This window comes from Cephus cinctus, unplaced genomic scaffold (genome assembly GCF_000341935.2).
Source record: "Cephus cinctus unplaced genomic scaffold, Ccin1 Ccin1_scaffold0857, whole genome shotgun sequence".
NCBI lineage: Eukaryota > Metazoa > Arthropoda > Insecta > Hymenoptera > Cephidae > Cephus > Cephus cinctus.
Window position 1 is genome coordinate 760,389 of NW_014333443.1, and position 18,944 is coordinate 779,332.

General features: G+C 39.5%; 1 protein-coding gene across 3 annotated transcripts in view; it reads left to right on the forward strand.

The window, feature by feature from the left end:
- Positions 1 to 15,353, forward strand: part of LOC107270943 — an 81,048-nt gene extending 65,695 nt beyond the window's left edge. For 2 of the 3 annotated variants that reach the window (XM_015746413.2, XM_015746415.2), the window contains 7 exons: positions 2,266 to 5,969; positions 6,958 to 7,083; positions 7,247 to 7,357; positions 7,453 to 7,639; positions 11,202 to 11,383; positions 13,280 to 13,520; positions 13,634 to 15,353. In XM_015746413.2, the coding sequence (XP_015601899.1) occupies positions 2,266 to 5,969; positions 6,958 to 7,083; positions 7,247 to 7,357; positions 7,453 to 7,639; positions 11,202 to 11,383; positions 13,280 to 13,520; positions 13,634 to 13,881 (4,799 nt within the window). In that variant the 3' untranslated portion in view covers positions 13,882 to 15,353. The remainder of the gene's footprint in view (positions 1 to 2,265; positions 5,970 to 6,957; positions 7,084 to 7,246; positions 7,358 to 7,452; positions 7,640 to 11,201; positions 11,384 to 13,279; positions 13,521 to 13,633) is intronic. The other variant, XM_025088246.1, reaches the window with a different exon arrangement.
- The last annotated feature ends 3,591 nt before the right edge of the window (positions 15,354 to 18,944 follow it).

An 18,944-nucleotide genomic window follows, 5' to 3' on the forward strand; every position in this document is an offset into this window, starting at 1 on the left:
TTTTTTTTTTTTTTTTTTTTTTTTGAAGGAAAACAAATAAAAATTCACTTGTCGAATCGGTGAGTAATAAATATTTAAAAAATGAGGCAGTGAAAACACGATGGAGAATATTTAAAAAGAATTGATATACGATTTTTACTCTTCCGTTCAGTCTACACGCGATGGAGATGTTTTACTTTACATGGATATTTATTTTTTAACCCTATTCTTTCGTACGAAAAAAAGTCGACTCCGACACAAGGAAATGTTTAACATATTTTTTTGAATACTTAGAAAATATAACTAGACACGCACCCGAACCCCTAGCGTGTTTCGTGCACACGTCTGATTCTCTATTTCGTACCGAATTCACATGGCGAAATGGCAATGTTACGCTTTAACGAGCTGACAAGCTGGACTTTAATGCCCTTGTAAATTCCTTAGCTTAACAGCTATATCGCATCTTAACTTATCATTCGAGGAAACGTGGATATTTTTTAAAATTATTCAAACAAATAAAAACAAGGTAAAAGGCAACGTTACACGACCATCGCCACGTAGTTTTGACAAAAGACAAACAAATAACATTTTTCCCAGTATAGGAACATAAAAAATTCTTATGACTTACAAGAGAAAGCACGTATCCTTATAGCTTACAAGAGAAAGCACGTGGTGACGTTTTGTTGGACAATAACAAAAACTGTTTCACTTGCTATAAGCATGTGCAGGATTATTCACGGCAAACGTGCCGCTTGAAGTTAGCCTCTCCATTTGATTTCTATGGTAGAACCATCTTGACGACTGTAGACTGGTGGTGCTTTTGTCGCGAGTAACCCTATATAAGAATTGGCAACGTAGGTGGCCCTGATGAAGGTTGACCTCGATAAATAAGGTCGACCATGCAGAAGTACCGTAACTGCCAGATGGCCTTTTAAGGTTAGACTAGGTTGCAGTAGGTTGAATTTTCGCAGACACCCTCAAAGTGTTTTACCTTTATTTTATGGGGCAAATGGCAAAGGGACTACTAGCGTTAAAGACACGGTACCGTGTCCAGGGAGAATGATAAATGATTTCCAGTCTCCCGCTAGTAGGTACCACTTCTCTTACCTTAGATATATGTATATCGTACGCGTATATTACGTACATATGTTACGGGAGACTCTGGACAGATCGCTTAGTGAGGTAGCTAAGAAAAACTATACCAGGCAACCATATATTTAGGTGGACAAAAAATTCACGACGGACACGACGCAACCCTGTATTCGACTGCCTTACCCGAAGTAAAAAGGATAAGGTTAGAAGAGTGATCTATAGAGATCTATACCATATACTTACCATAAGATTGATCTGACAGAGAAACAATTGGATCTGTTGTCATAGATCGTTTCAGACGTTACTGCGTATCCTTGGAATGCCATAGACGAAGAAAAAAAAAAAGGTAGCGATTCGTGACTCGCTGAATCTGGATCATTCGATCATAGTTGTCGCGCGAATGATTCATTATCACGATTTGGTACATTTAAATTTTCTCGCGGTCATTTATATCTGTGATGATGTACGAGGATCTATGAAGGATCGCGAAGCGAGTAGCGGTACCAAGTGACCTCACAGTACGATCCAGATCAAGAAACTTGATCTTTCATGCCGCTCGATTACGACAATGACTCAGTGATATGTGTGTATGGGTATGTAGATCTATTCTGTCGAATAGATCAGACGGCAAATTTTATCTAATTTGCATATCCAGCTCGGTGATCTCCGTCTGATGATCGTACATGATTAATTATTATACCTTCGAGGCTGTTGGGGTTCATCTAGGCGTTTAATGTCTCTTGACCTTTATCCCGTGACCCATGAACTTCAGAAATATTGAGTGATTCTTCCCAAGCAATTTTACGCAGTTAGCACCTAGTTATCGGTAATTCGAATCAGTCTTTTTTTAAATTTCCCGCCACAGCAAGTACCTATCCTAACGGTAAGACAACGGCTACAATTATCGAAGCGAAGTATTATTCTTTTGTTCCTTTTCCATTTGAAATACTATGCCGTTGTTCCAAGCACGCCTGGCCTTCTTACGGCTGATGACTCGTCATCTGATAAACGTACACGAGCTTGTTCCAATCGAATTCTTTTGTTCCATTTGTTTTATTCGTAAAAAGAAAACGCGGCAAAGGAAGAAACATAGTGAATCTTCGCGCATGCGCGTCACAAGTATACGAACCTTTGAGAAAGGTTCCGAAGAGTAGCGATTATTAAAGATACCATTGTCATTTTTTTTTGTTACAGCTGTACCGTTCGGCAAGAACCGACAGGGTCGAATGTCCCTACACGCAGAGTTGCCAACGTCAAAGGCTAAAAGGGAGCAGGAGCACAGAGAGATACTAGCTGCCAAACGCCGACAGATTTTAGGTCACAGATTGAACGAGCAATTGCGATCCCTGAGGAATCCAAGACCACGTGGTACAATTCCCAAGGACATCGGTGAAGTCCTGGAGATGCAGGAATCCCGTCATGGCATTTACGTGACAGTTCCTGAGGGGGTCGAAGTAGAAATCGCCGTCGACGAAGAGGATCCGGAACCGCTTGCTAGGAGCTTCATAAAAACTGCGAGTAATCGAAACGAAAGTAAAAATACTAACGATACGGGAAAGGAACCAAAATTAATCAAGCAGTTGTTAGAATTGAAAAATTTATCCGTCAGTGGTTCGACCCATGATAACGAGAAGAATGCGCGTGGCAATTACTCGAGCACCAATAGGAATTCCTCGTTGGCTATTACGAATAACCAAAAGTCTCTGGAGCATGACGCTCGCAGGAAGAACATAGTGCCAATGCCCGATTCACTGTACAATCACTTCAGACCGGTAGAGAGCAACATTCCCATTGAAGACATGTCGCAATTCCTTTACTTTGGTCAGAAATTGCATCCAGAGACGCATAATACAACGAGCAGCAATTCCGTGGAAGTGAGGCCCACAGTACCAACTGTACCAAGCCCAAGAAGAAGATTCTCCATGAAGAGAATGAGCGTTGCCACGAGTACGATCAGCAGTACGAGTCCGGTGCCAAAATTGGAGGAGATAATTAACGAGGAGATGAATATCGCCGTGGAACAACAGACTGTTGAGAAAAATAAAATATCAAAGCTCAAAAATTCATTCAGGAGTCACGGTAGCGGACTGTACTTCAGGAAGTCTCCCGTGAGACCTTCCGATCCTACCATAGTATCGAACATCATTCCCAGTAAGGATGTTGTCGGAAACGCGTCGATCGCTACAAGAAATTCAGAGAAGAGTGAAACCGAAAAGAATTTATTTCAAGCCGTGAACTCGTCCGCTCACGCATTTCGGGATCCGATGAACAACTACGAGCCTGGAGGTGCAACCCACGCAGTTGATTCAATTGCGAGTACCACTGACACGACCCAGATACGAAAGAATGTCGAACCGACACATACCGTACCAAGTGAAAATTCATCGAAAACCATATATAATTCCCCTTTGGGCATATCGAGCATGGAGAACAACGTCAGTACAACCGAACAAAAACAGACGTCCAGAACAATAGACAGAAATAGAACAGAAGCAACGAGAGACATGGTAGCTCAATACACAGAGTATTTAAGAGCTCGTACTATTTTAAGAAATACCAACAACAGTCAAACAATGAACAACAATGAGACAGTAGAGGAAACATCTTCTTCGTCAACAGTACCGTCAGCAACATTACGTATCGTAGTACCAGATTCGAGGAAGGACTCGAAAAGGATGTCCAAGACGAACGAGACGTCAGAACCCGAAAAAGTCCCGTCGTCAATCCCATTAACTTCCGCTGGCTCAAAGCCTCCTGACGATCCAATAAAATCGAATATCTCCTCGAGTATAGTAAAGCCGATTCCACCTGTTGCACCGGGAGCGCAACAACACGTGTACGCGTACACGATAACTAACGTGACGCGACTATTGCGCAACTACACCGGACCTGGGTTAAGCAAAGAAGACCAGCTCCGTGTGGTGAGCAGCGCCAAGAGCGGGCAGCATCAGCAGAGGCACCAGCAGAGGCAGCAACAGCAGCAACAGACCAGCCCGAAGATAAGGACCAGTACGAGTGGCTCCATAGAAGCTGGCGTGCGTACCGGAGCTGAACTCAGTGCCGGTGCGGCTCTCGTTGGAGATACAACTGTTGCGCTCACGGCCACGGGTAACGACGAAACAACATTAACGGATACGGAAACGCGTGTCGGGGGTCATAGTTCGCGAAGGAAAAACAAAACCTCGGCTAGAGGCCACGGGAGACTGGAAGGCCACGTCGGGACGATCAATTTTCAAGAAGCTGAAAGGACACTCGTCAAATCTGCCAGTGCCGTACTTAATCAGAGAAGCTTCGTGCCGGAAGAGAACGAGCATTCTGGAAGTAACGGGAAGTCAATGACTGTTGAGAATAATAGGGTGGGGATTAAATCTATTTTCAAGGGGCTTATGGACACGAGGAATTTTACCAAGGATAATTTTACTGGGGATAAGAATGAGATGCGTGGTTTGGGTGCAACGACGATTTTGGAAAGTGAATACGCTAAGGGTGACGTTATGGGTGCTCTTGATGGGGTAAGTGAAACTGTTATCAAAGGGGTGGGCAGTAGTAAGGTTTTTGACGATGAGGATGGGACCGATACAAAGTTTACAAAAATTGATCGGCAGGATGGATTGGCCAATTTTAATGACAGTGAGACATTGAATGGCGACAGTGGTACCGGTGCTAGTCTTACTATTAAAACTGTTAATGTCACTAACGAACGGGATGACACGATGACAGTCACGGTGATCATGACAACGACAGAAATGGAAATTGATATGGAAACTGAAATGTCTACTACGGATCCCCCCAAAGAGATAGTACAAACTGAGATGCCTTCTGTATTTCCTGTAACTCCAAAAATGTTCACAGACGCCAATAACAATGACGAACCGCCGATCACTGAGAAACCATTAGAAGCCACGACGGAAATTCCAAAAAATAATTCTGATCCTAGTAGACCATTCGGAGTAGCCGAGGAGTTAGATCCTTCTGAAATTCAAAAAAGGTATAGATCATCGAACGGTGTACGTACGGAAACAACGAATACGATACTACCGGATATTCAAGAGACAACAACCGTAACGATAACGAAGGAATTACGTAAGCCAATGAACGGCGAACGATCGCCGGAAGTCAGAGGACGAAACCTGTCGGATAAAACTAAAGATAAAGATGACGTACTTCCGATAATGCATCTTTACAACACGACCGACATATTTAATGGAAATACTAGTAGGAGTATGAATACTAACGGAAGTGCAATACCCCATCTGGTACTTCCGGTTGATACCGGAAGCGACGAAAAAAGGAGCAATCAGGATAAAGACGGTAACCTGAGGATAACAAAAGAAATGCAAGAGCAGGAAGAAACGGAAGTTGAAAAAGTCAAAGTTGAAGAAGAAAAGGAAATAATAACAAGAGGAGAAACCACAGCCACAGATCCAACACTCGATCCATCCTTAACAAAAAGGACGAATAACAGTGATTCTCTATCAAGTGATAAAACGACAGAGTTCCCGGAAGTTCTGAGCACTGCGAGAAGGGAAAGACCGGAAGTCAATCGTGAAGTTTCGCAGGATTCCACGCACCATTCAAATAACACGAGAATTGCCAATTCGACACATGGTGGACAAAATGGCAACAGACACAGAGTCAGGACGAATTATTATCCAAACCTACAAGCGTATCCATCAGCTGACATGAACAGGAGCTATTTTGAAGCCGGAATGATCACCGGAAGTCCGCGTGAATCCGTCAACATCAGTGAAGTGATATCAAAGAGACACGATGGCGATACTATTGCAACCCAAGATACGGTCACTGTAGTTAGCTACATTTTGGCAACGCTTCTAGTTTTCCCATTAGCCTTGGGCTTCGGACTAATTTTGAGAAGACTGATCATTAGGAAACGTAAGGTAACAATCCTTTTTCTTCCTCTTCTGCGCATATTATACGCGCATAGTCGTAGCCTAGCTTACTTGCAGTTGCGGGTGAATGCCTTGCAACAATAAAAATTGTTTATTCCCCTAATTGAAAAATTAACACGAAACCATCATCAATTCTTGTTTTCCTCTTACAAGATTCCATTAAGATTAACACCGTTGTACCTGTATAAGTACTTTCAATCGATATCCAATAACGCGTAACAAGACCATTGCAAACCGGCCATAAAGATACCAAGTGTATTTAATTTTCAAAGCAACCATGTTTTCTCTCACCTCTCACCGTAAAACTTCTATTTTCTCTTATTACACCTTTCTACCTTTATATTCCCATGGCTGTCGAGTTCAATTTAATTTATGCTCCGCGAGCCTTCACGGCGAAATTCGTTCCGCGTTAAAAGGGCTGCGCTTTAAGAGTGTTGAGAATTTTTCGAAATTTTTTTTTTTTCTTTTCGTCAATTATTCCCCCTCACCTCTTACTCATTCGTGAAAAACAAAATTCAAGCACAAAACTGACTTGAAGGACTCGTGCCGAAGAATCATACATAACTGATTAGTAATTATCGATTATGTAATTTTAGCACGAAATTAAAGTAACCTTATTATCTTTTTTTATTTTTTGTTTTCATAACTTGTCCTCCGAAACTAACAAATACCCTAAATTTGTCGGCAAACTTGTAATGATTATTGGACTGTATCAAGTAATTAAAAACAATACGTAAATGTGCATGTGTTTGTAATCACGTATCTAATAACGTAATAGCAAGCAATTATACCACTCGTGTAATCACATGTAAATTACAAGAAGATTGTAAATTGCCCATAGCAATATCATCTCGCTTAATGTATTTTCGAGGTGTTTCCTTCTCATTACTTCATCATGTGAATCACGTGCCAAAATCCTCGGCATCTATATGACCTCGATAATATAGTCAATCATGAGTAACGTTCGTGCGTTTAGGTGCTCGAGGAGTCCGACACGTCCTCGGAAATAAGTTGCAGAAAAGATGCGCTCAATCTCGAGAATGGCGACTTCAAAACGACCATTGAGAAAACGATAACGAAACTTCCAAGGATACAACATTTGGTAGGTATATACGGAACTGCAATTAAATAGTATCAAGCTGAGGAAATTGGACACTCCTGGTAATTCGATTGAGCCGAAGACATGGCTCCATTAAAATTCACCCTAATTAAAACAGTGTAAATTGTTTTAATTGTCATTTTAATAAAGCTAATTCTGCCCGCAGTGCCACGAAGCCGAGAAACCGCCGCCGCCACCGTCTCAGGAATCTAGATGGGAATTCCCCAGGGACAAGCTCAGACTGCAGACGGTTCTTGGCCAAGGAAACTTTGGTCAGGTCAGTAATTTAATGAGAAAAAAGAGGATTTATGGAAGAAGATTGTTCAAACATGCGGAATACTGTTTTTATTTGAAATGCATGACTGTGTTCAGGTTTGGAAAGCAGAGGCTGACGATTTGACAGGTCATCAGGGCACTACGAGGTTGGTAGCCGTGAAAACAGTTAAGGAAGGTGCTTCGGCAAGGGAAAAAGAAGATCTGGTACGAGAATTGGAGATAATGCAACAACTGGGAAATCATCCTAACGTCGTCACATTGCTGGGATGCTGTACGGATGAAGGTAGGTTCTGAAGAATATAATTTTTTCCTTTATTTCTATTTATCACAAATAAAATAGAATACTGTGAACAGGATTCTAATTTCCGGTAGCCACCTAACTCCTGGGACTCCTACTTAAATTTTATGGGGAAAAAAAACGAAAAGAACTTTACTGATTATATCCTAGAGACTTCGGACAGGAAATTTGTTTCCTAGCTATTGAAGCGTGGTCTATAGAAAAATCAGATAAAGTTGAAAACAATCAAAAACGTAACTTCCGATTTATCAACAAAGCACATCCTGCCCGATCGAGTGGCACACGAAGAATGATCAGAATGAAATTAGCCGTGAAAAAAAAATTTACTCAGACTCAATAAATATTTTAACAAAGAACGTGGATATCTATATCCCATAGCCCGTATACCCCGTCTTGTAATAAGGTATAGCGACTAGGAGCGCTACAGAATGCTAATTTACGTGCATTGGTAATTGAGCAATCAGAATTTCCCAGAACGCCACAACCAGCAAGTTCCGGTCGCTCGCGGAATACATAAGAAGATTCATTCCTTCTAATCGCCCATGCATCTTTTTAATTCTTCACTCCTCTTGCATTTTCTTTTCACTCATCCATCCATTAGAATCTTTATCCTGCAATAACCTTGGACATGAAAGGATGCACTGTAAGAGACACGAAAGAATTCATAAGTTCAGTTTCATTGCTCACGCACCCACCATTTACTTATGAATTTATTAGCATAAGATCATACTTTCAAATATTGTTCGCAAGCCCTAATTGTGGGCATAAAAGACACGACCGATGCAGGCTACATGGACGTTGGTAAGCTTGAAGTTCCTTCGGCCATGGCACAGATGAAAAAGAAAGAGAAAGAAAAAAAAAAGTCAAGCCTTCTAAAATGGGACCCCTTGAACCACGCACAATAGAAGTCTGAATGTACCGAGACTTGCCTCTGGGACTTTTGCCGAACGTAACCTCAAATTTACGACAATTTCAATTTCGCTTTCATTTATTTATAGTGTCGTCCCGATACTCGGAACAAAGCAGAACCAAATAAAAGTAGCAACGAAGTATACCAAGTAATAAAATTCCTACTTTCGGATATATGTAAAGTCGAAAAAAAAAATTCTTTTCGATCACTCGGACAGAAGAAAAATATATTTCTACGCAACAATTTACGTGGTTATTTTTACTAATCGACTAGGTTATTTTTTCACACTGCTTCTTTTGCGGCAATGCCCAATCTCGAGACTCACATTATTCATCACCAGGGATCTTCGGAAAGCTTATCCTCTTTCTCTATCCCTCTAATCCAGCATTATCCCACGGGAATATGAGATACAAAGGATACTGAGTGAGACCGTCCGGTATGTCTATTGTGTCTATAAACTGCCGGCAGCGGCAGGACGCTGTCAGTGAAAACCGAATAATTCATTGTAGTAGATTAAGATAGTGATGACAAATTTCGCTTCTTCGTAATATCGTATTTCACATGGACTCTTAGCTTTCTTATATATGTATATACAGTATGACAGTTCATATTATTTTAGTCTATTATTAAATCTCGTCTATCTAGTGTCACTGTTATTGAATTAAATTAAATTCCAAAAATATATATATATACACACGCCAACGGAATGCTGCATACGTGTTATCGTATTACTGATTTGCTATGTTACACTTGTCAGAAATAATCTACGAACGGAATACACCAGTGACGGCAATTTTTTACGACAGAATTGCACGCGTAATAACTGACGCATTACGTCAGCAGTTGCAACGGAAAACGTGCGCGCGCCATTAACGTTGCATATTAATTTTCATGGAGTACAGAGAAGTACGAGTGATAAGCGTTGCCCACGATCGTGTCCGTACAATGCAGCTGAAGTAAAGCAATAGAGTATTGTTTTCAATTCGTACCGTATACACTGCTTATAACTTCTGAGTCATGCGATACATATTTCTTTTTATGCTTCACCTTCCTCCTTGCGCTATTATATCGTTCCAGTATTATTTTTTCATAACTGCCAAGATTACAGGATACGAGGTACGAAGGAGGAATAAAACACAAGTGCATGAACTGTTCGGTCCGCGTACGCTTGCACGTGAATATAACGCGTCAAGATCGGACAGCGTCGAAAAATCATGGAAGAACAGGGGAACGATTTATGAAAATAATAAAAAAAGATAAAAGATAAAATAAAAATGGAAAAAACTAAATCTCACCACAAAGGACTGCCTAACAAACCCAAGTTATTAGGCTCTGTAATGCTGCCTAATGCAAGAGTTATGGTCGGCAGGGTCTGGCAAGAAAAAAAGTGGGCCCCATAAGTCACAATCAGGAGAATGCCCACTGAGTCCCAAAAATGCTCTCCTTAAATTACTATAAATGCCTACGGCATGCGCTTTGCGCGCGACTACGATGCTACTTATACGTCTTACTATATATACTTACGAAGTCCGGACCCCCATGGAGTCACCTAATCTGGCTAGCGAACCCCATTGTTTATAGCCATACCAACCGTTGCACGATAAACGTTCGTATGGCGTCCATACCAAAATACACAAGAGGATGACTTACTGCAATAGCTTGAAACGAATGCCGAATTTGATGCTCATTGGATTTTCTCACGTGAACGAACGCTTAGGCGTGTATAGCGAAAAAAGAAATGTACAAATTAATGCTAAAATATCCAACCGTCCTATTATCGCGCAGAAATTGTACGGTTTGCCGTGTGTTAATTTTATTTTCAAAAAACGCATTACGACGCCCGTACCTGCCTTTCGCGAAAATGTTTTCATAGCGTTTACGTCACTGTCTTAGACAAATTTAACAGGGTCCACGCGCTTTGTGAAGAAAAAATGGTATACGGTTAAAAAATTATTTCGCGACTCCCGAGAATGTATGTAACAGTCCTCTCGTTAACTACCTTATTATGCTAAATAGCTCATCCAGAAATTAAATATGCTCCAAGGATCCCATAGCGTCGGCAGCGTTGGGATTGTCTCGAGAAACGCTACGGGATTTACGGCTGCGATTTTCGTTGCACTGCGCATGCGCAAGAGATTAAGAAAGACTGCAGGTATATATAATACGTGCGTATATCACTGTTTACGCATTTATATATATACAAGCATGTATATATATATATACAAATGCATTTTGCACAGACTGGAAGGAACGTCCAGATGCCAAGTGAAATTAATGGCGCTAGTTGCATGGCCTCGTCACCGCGTGCGGTAAACCCGTAAATATCCAAGAAACATTTTGAAACGATTTACGGATTCACTTTCTGCGTTTTCACTTCTTTTACTTAATCCGTTCTCGTCGTTCCTTTTCTTTTATTCGTTTCCGTGAAGCTTATGCATTTTTTAAATAAATTCAAAAAACCACTTGTACCATAACGACGACTAATTTATTAAGTGACCTCGCACGGGGAACCAATGACTCTGGGCTGTCTTCCGTCTCGTTGAATATATTCAAAGGAAGATTCATAATTCTTGTAATAATTCATAAAAAATTGTCAAAAATATATTGTCAATCCAATATTATGTTATTTTGTTCCAGAACCCCATTATCTTATCTTGGAATACGTGATGTACGGAAAACTTCTGGCTTATCTGAGGGATCATCGTACGCGTCAGGATTTTTATAATTTTAGCGAAGACTCTGCAGCACTGACCTCCAGGGATCTTACGGTTTTTGGATATTGCGTAGCACGTGGCATGGAATATCTGTCTTCGAAAAAGGTAAGATGAATTCGTGATAATTAGACATCTATATATATGGCGTAACGATATAGCTATAGGGAAGATCTTTATTTGTATTTATATATTGGCACTTCGATATATCACGTATGTATACTCGTACACTGGTTTACTGGGTCAGTGTAACCTCCCCACTTAACGGATAAAAATGAATGCCACGAGTATATATCGAGTTTCGTCGAGCTTTCTTTCTTTTTCTCTTTGTTCTTAGTGGCCGCCTTTATTTTTATTAGCCGTTCTTTCGAAAGGGGCCTTTCATCGAGGGCCCTGCTTGCTTGATTGCGAAGGGTCTGCAGCCACGGTCCCTTCTGGACAACTGGCTCTGAACGATATACAGAAAATCGATCGAGCAAAGGAGAATGAATTACTGATATTCACGATACCACTTATAGAGGGTAGATTTAAAAAGAAATTGACAAAACTATATTTTCAAAATATATATATAAAAAAAATAATGAATATGAGTCCTTATCATAAGAGGATGATACAGTGCCGTGCTTTGATAAGTATAAATTAAGTGACACTGATTCGTCGCTGTGATAAAAATATCGATAATGCCTATATTCGGAAGAAAATGAAAGATGTGTCAAAATAAAAACCAAAGAACGCAACGTGATATTTGTAAATACTTTGGAAGCCAGAGCAAAAATTTATTTGTTAATATCAATGTATAAGAGTAAAAGACGCTATTTAACTCCGTGTTGCTGGATGTAGTAATTTATTTCATTATGAATCGGCAGCCAATCTTGTGAAGCCTATCTATCTCTGTCTCATTCTCTCACATGTAATTCCACAATTTGCTCTCTCACTCACTCTCGTGGGTAATATGTAAAAGTTGCAAAATCTAATGATTCGAAAAATTTTATTTGTGGATCTGACACGTTTCTTCCTACGTTGCACATTAGACACGTGCACAGTGATAGTTATTCTCAGTATTAAGACTAAGAATAAATAAATGCAAAACAAGATGAACTGTCAAGAAAGTATAAAAAGAGGTATTAGAAAAACACTTGGAGCCACTTTTGCATAGTTAATATCCGTGGACGTACGTCAGTCCTATATGCCTACACCCACGTGGATCGTGGCTGTTACGTCTTGACTGTCGTGTTATTATGCACTATCGTCGTTGCACACGTGAAAAAGTAACAGATGGCAATTATTCACAGTTTGCGAGTCAGTTGACGTATATCATGATGGAGACGATCGAAAATCTCAAAAGACGTAGGTCGCTCGAAGTAGTACACTTTTTTTTTATTTTCTCCCTTATTTCGTACTTTTGTACTTTTTTAACGACTCGTTCGATGCAACGAAGCGTGGGTTTTGCTATCGATTCAATTAAAAAAGGGCCCCGTGCACTCGGTCGGGCCCTTTCGATCGTATCTGATACCCATACGCCTTGGCATAGAACCGAAAGTGTTGGGATGTGCCTAAACCAGTTTTTCAAACTTGCTCAAACTCCGAGGATTGAACTTTTGTACGACTTGGTCAAGTACACTTAGAATACAAAGATGTTAAACCATGGACCATGCACCTTCTCAGTGCACATGAACTTACTGCACGTGTGGATCTCAACTCTTGTAAGACAGTGCAAATCGGTAGATGAAACAGACAGTAAATAACACGAGACGATGAAGTCACTCTTTACGAAAATCCAGCTTACCTTGGCACGATGCTGACTACATTGGGATATTGATATCGACAAGTTATTATGAGGATACGCGTACGTGGATATTTTTCTCTGTCTTTCACGAAAAATAACCTTACTAGATTTCACCTGGTATGGGCCACGAAATAATCTTTTAATTACAAAGCATCGACAGTGTGAAAAATACATAATACAATGTTAATTCTTCATTGTCTACTTTTTTACCATTTCAGATAATTCATAGAGATCTTGCAGCCAGAAACGTTCTAGTGGATCATAACAAGCTCTGCAAGATTGCCGATTTTGGAATGTCAAGGTTCGCAAACGAGGACGGCGAGGTCATCGAAGCCAGACATGGCAGAAATGCTTTGCCGATACGATGGATGGCGCCGGAGTCACTCATATATTCTCTATTCACAACAAAAACCGACGTCTGGTCCTTTGGGATCCTAATGTGGGAAATCGTGACGCTCGGTAAACATAACTTTTACATTGAATTAATTCTTCAAATGCTATCAAATGTACAGTTGTAATTAAAAATTTATTTTTTTGTGTGAAACTTTTTTTATATTATAATATTTTATCAGGATCTACACCCTATCCGGATATGACTGCGAGGGAAGTCATGAGGAACGTTCAAAATGGATACAGACTCGAGAGACCGTCTCATTGCAGAAGCGAACTCTTCAGGGTGATCTCCAGGTGTTGGCAAGCTGATCCTGATCGACGTCCGGAGTTCCAAACGCTCAGACGAGACCTCGCCCAACTTCTCGAAGACAATATGAACGGACATTACGTAGATCTCGAGAGTTTTGCCTCGGAGTGTACCGACTGAACGCCTTTGATCTGTAGAAAGTAATCATGAAGATAAATACAAACGTGGATTCTTTCACAATGCAGGCACTGAGGAGAAGGGATTGGATTTTCAGGACGAAGACATTTGATAAAATGCACAAAATAGAATGAGGAAGTGAGATTCGCGTGAGAGTATCGATGCGCGCATGCGCAAACGACATCTTCGTCAGAAGGTGCTTCCTCTCAATACTTGTAACCAGTGCCGACAGCGAAGCACGATTGAAAGAAAAGAGAGAAGAAGAAAGACAAGAGCAAACCCTTCGGAAAATGAAAGTACTTCCACTGAAAATGGTGGATACGTATTTCCTAATGGAAATATGTATTAACAGTTAATTCTTCTTTTTCTTCGGTAAATACGGTGGCGCCAACCACGTGTCGCGAATCTCTACAAAGTATTTTCATTAGTATTATTATAAGTAGCATTTCCTGGTGATATAGACGCCATTTAGTTTTGCGCACACGTGTACTGGTCCTCTCGAATAGAGTCGCGAAGCGCCTGTAAATAATAATATGTAAACTTTGCGAAAAGTCCCTATACGAATCTATATTATAATATCGCCGCCAATCAAAAGCACAAAAAAATATATAAACTCGCATTACGCTCTCCTCGCCCAATTTTTTTTTACATGGTAATACTTATCAGACATAATCGTCCTTGTGTTTTAGAACCTTTAGTACTTGTATCATTTGTAGCGTTTTATTATTTTTTTTTTATATATATATTATTATTATTGTCATATCTGGTACAGATCGTACTGCTTTTTTTTTTAATTAATCTTAATCATTCTAGTCTTTCGACATGTTTGGGGCGGCGATTGGTTCACATCAAATCACGAAATCCCACGAATTTTAAATTAAATCGGAAAGTACTCGCGGATGCGTGCGCGTACGCAAGTGCGTGTAATAGACGCACGGAAAATTGGCTCACCATTGTGATATACTATATACGATACGCGTGTGTAGACGTATAATATAAGGAAATAAAGTTATTCATTTTATGATGTAGCATAGGTGATTTCATGAAATTTGACGAAGTTTTATTCTTACGGATTAAAGCCGGTTGTAGCCCCACGTCTGTCAATTTATATTATTTTATTAAGTCCGTGCGATTGTAAGTGCGTAATCGCAAAACGTCATTCTAAGCCACGTACGTATCTCGACGAGCGACGTCTGTGTAATATGCAATAATTATAACATTGCATAGGCATTGCGTAAAGAAGCGTTACGCGAAGAAAAAAAAAACATAAACAAAGAAATATATAGAAATATAGCGGCCTGTATCGTCCATTTTGTATAACCGCATTATTTCGCATATGAAAAATTTATGAAAAAATATACAGTTATACAGATATTACACGAAACTGTACTTAGACTCCAATTAATACTTTATTACGGAATCTCTTTATCCCCCATCCTAACCATTTTTTGTCAGTAAATGTTATTGTATTTTTATTTGACTACTCATTTATTTACCTATTACCCTTTACGTACTCAAATAGACTAACAAATAAGGTAACTATCCACAAATCATTTTCACAATATTCTTTATGATTCGCACTTTATAATACATATATAATTCTATGGGTAACAAAAAAATTATCATGAATTAAGTTTTTCAAGAACTTCATTTTCACCATAGTATACATGCTCAATTGGTACGTAGGCCAACTGGTATATTTTAATTAAATTAATTAAAATCATAATCACTGACTATCCTTTTTAATCAGTCTAACTAGCATTAGGACATATTCACAATGATTCACAAGATATAAAAGACTATTCAAAAGAATCCTTGCTCTGCATATGCAACCTATGTATATAGATATATATTTGGCAAGGATAATTTTCTAAGTTTAATAATTACCTGCAGTGAACTAACAATAACTGTAATTAAAACGTAGTGCAATCTCGAATTAAGCTTAAAGGAAATTTTGTAAAGTTCAATTTTCGGTGTGTAAACTGTACTTTTTTTCATGCTTTGTTTAATGTGAAAATTACACTTTACGCACTGACAATCGAACTTTACACATGAACTTTATTCACGGCCGTGCAAAAAATGGCGTATGCAACTCGTGCGTGACTGTTTTTCACTGGCGTGATCGCGACAAGACTCGACGCTGGCTCCGCCGGCGACATAGAAATGAAAACAAGTTCACTTCACGCACTAGTTACATAATTTACTATTTACTAAACCATCCAGCGAACCTCATTCGCTACTATCTCAATTATAAACTGTCTTATTGCTGTCGATACTCTCTTAATTATACATAGGAAAAAAGCCACATTCCTTGTGCATCTGTGTGATTTGCCTTTTCACTATTAAGCATTGGACTTCATTCATCCTATTAACTAGAGAAGAAAATAAACATTATCATTGGTAAAATCCGTTAACTTGTGAATTAGCTCATTTTGTTCATCTATCTCCCTGTAATTCCAGGATGAAATGCTTTCGCTTTGAAGATAAATAGAAACTCACCATATGGTAATGAACCTACCAGAATTAATGGATAATAGCGATTATGATAGTCTCATAAGTATGTCAACATAATACCATATACATGACCCAATGACGTATACCGTACCTATGAATATCACTGTCGACTCACAAAACCATAGATGTACAATGAAACATAGAAATGAATTTGAGTAGCAATTTCAAGGGCGGAAACTCACTTACAACAAAGTAGCAAAATTGTCATGGTATAATACTTATAAGCAACATTAAGTATTATGTCCCTGCAGCAGGGTGGCCGTTATTTACGGTGAAAATAAATTAATGGCGCAAGAAGTGTGCAGCGGCTGCTCTCTTGGAAGTTGGACAGGCAGTAGTCACAATTCACAATGTGTATACACACACACACAATTCATCGTGAAATCATCCCAGAGCTTTGTTCATCCTCATATAAGAGATAATGAACCGGTACTTTGGAATTCTTTATTCTCCACGACTGTGAATCGAAAAAGCCTAGAAAAAAGGTAAAATATTTATTAATGCCACTAACGGTACGCCATCACACTCTTCAAACCCGCAATTGTTCATCATCAATAAATGCCTATTTGAACCCCTCATCTTTCTAAAACTTTCTAAACATTTCGTTCGTCGAATTCTTCTTTCTCTTCGATATCCCACCTTGGCAATTTCATCATCAAATATATTCACTACAATTGCTTGTCAAAACAAAAATTACAGAAAAAAATAGTTGCAAGAGGAACGACACAGCATCGAAAGAAGAATACATTGTAATAACTTCTGCGTGAAAGTTTCATTGCTACATTCAAAATGATTTATATGGAGCTTTACACTATGCTGGCGAATTCATTAACCTCTTCGCTTACAATATCGAGCCACGCTCGTGGTAGGGCGATTGGGCGAAAAACGATAACCACGAGTTAGGCGCGTGCTGGTCGTGGGACAGCAGTAAACAAAACGGGGCAGTTTTGCAGATAATTTTCGCCGATATTTCGAAAGCTCAGCCGAATCGTGAATGGTTCGACGAACGGCTGACCGAAATGTTGAGTTGGCGCGCGCTGTTGGAAATTAAATCGTGAGCCAAGGGTTTAACTTTAGTGGAACAGGAATATGATTGGTTTCTAAAAAAATGGTGTCCTTAGGTAAAAAATCTTACAGGACATTCAGAAATGGGAACAGAACTACGCCGACGACTTTCGCTCGGGTTGTATCTCTTCATTCACTTTCCTACGCTTCTATAATATCTCATTAACTGGGCCTCGTACGGAATCTTGTGGCTTTCCTGATATCAAGGTGCATTTCTAAAGCCTAGCAGCTTAAAAGTATCTTGAACAAACCCATTCAGATAGCATTGTGCATATATAATGTACAATTGTAGGTAACTCTGAAATTTTTGAACCTTGACTATGTATTACGCAATACGGTGCAAGCTATATATGTCAGGTTCAAAACTTTCAGATTGACCAACATAATTTGTCGTTCTTGAAACGAGTGACACTGAATTTTACACTTCCTGTCTATACGGTATAAATTGGGCCAGGTCCATTATGCAAAAATAATAATAGCGTGTCGTGAACCATGAAAAAATCACACCAGCAACGCTTAAACAACATAATTAATACAATTTGAGAGAACAAAGCGCAATTTTTTCCAGAAATTAATTAAAACTTGACTCTGAAATGTGGTTCTTTGTGACAGTCAAGAGAGATAATAACCTAGAAGAATGAAGCGGTAGACAGTCTAGATTTAAAGGTAACGGGGAAATTCATTATGTTTTATAAATTACGAAATCAGCTAGCGCGACTAAATTAAAGTTGACAATGAAAGTGTAAAATCAACATACCCCATGATCTTATCTACTTAAGACACACTGCCCGTGTCTCCCTTCTTGCTTCGCCACTTGTATCTCTGCTTGTACTTGTACTTGTACCTGCTAGTCGGAACGTGTACTAGGTACAACATGGAACATTGTCAGAAGGCGAGGGACCATATAACTGTCAAGTAACGCAATAACTACTTGCTTTATTCCCCTTTAAAGGCTCAGTTATCCTTTCGTATGGCTTTCATATGGTCCTAGTACATATCATATATATATCCACATACATAAATAACTGTATATCAATTTCGCATACCTGTCTATATCCTAGGATCGTTTACATTGACGACTGTAGGTGGTCCATAGATGACCACGCATTTAGAAGACAGAAAAAGGTTATTTCTATCTTCCTTCGTTCCAGCTACGTAAAGCCAAGTAAAAACATTAGTCCAAAGAAACGTTGTAATCATAAAAGATACGAAAATTTCACTGCCTCTACGTAAATTTGTCTACTGATAGAGATATATGTATGTCTGGACCATAACTATAGGTATCTTGCAAAGAGAAACACAGAAATCAAGAGAGTTGCGTTATTTCTCCGCTTTCACCCTCCGCGTCTAAACGTCAAACATCTGTCGTGTTAGAAAAGGTACGTAGTACCTACTTCTCCCACATAGTTGGCGCCACGAAGAATTTCCAAGGTTTGATTATCTCCGTGATCAATTTTCAACGTCCAAACTCTTTTTAACTTCTTTAC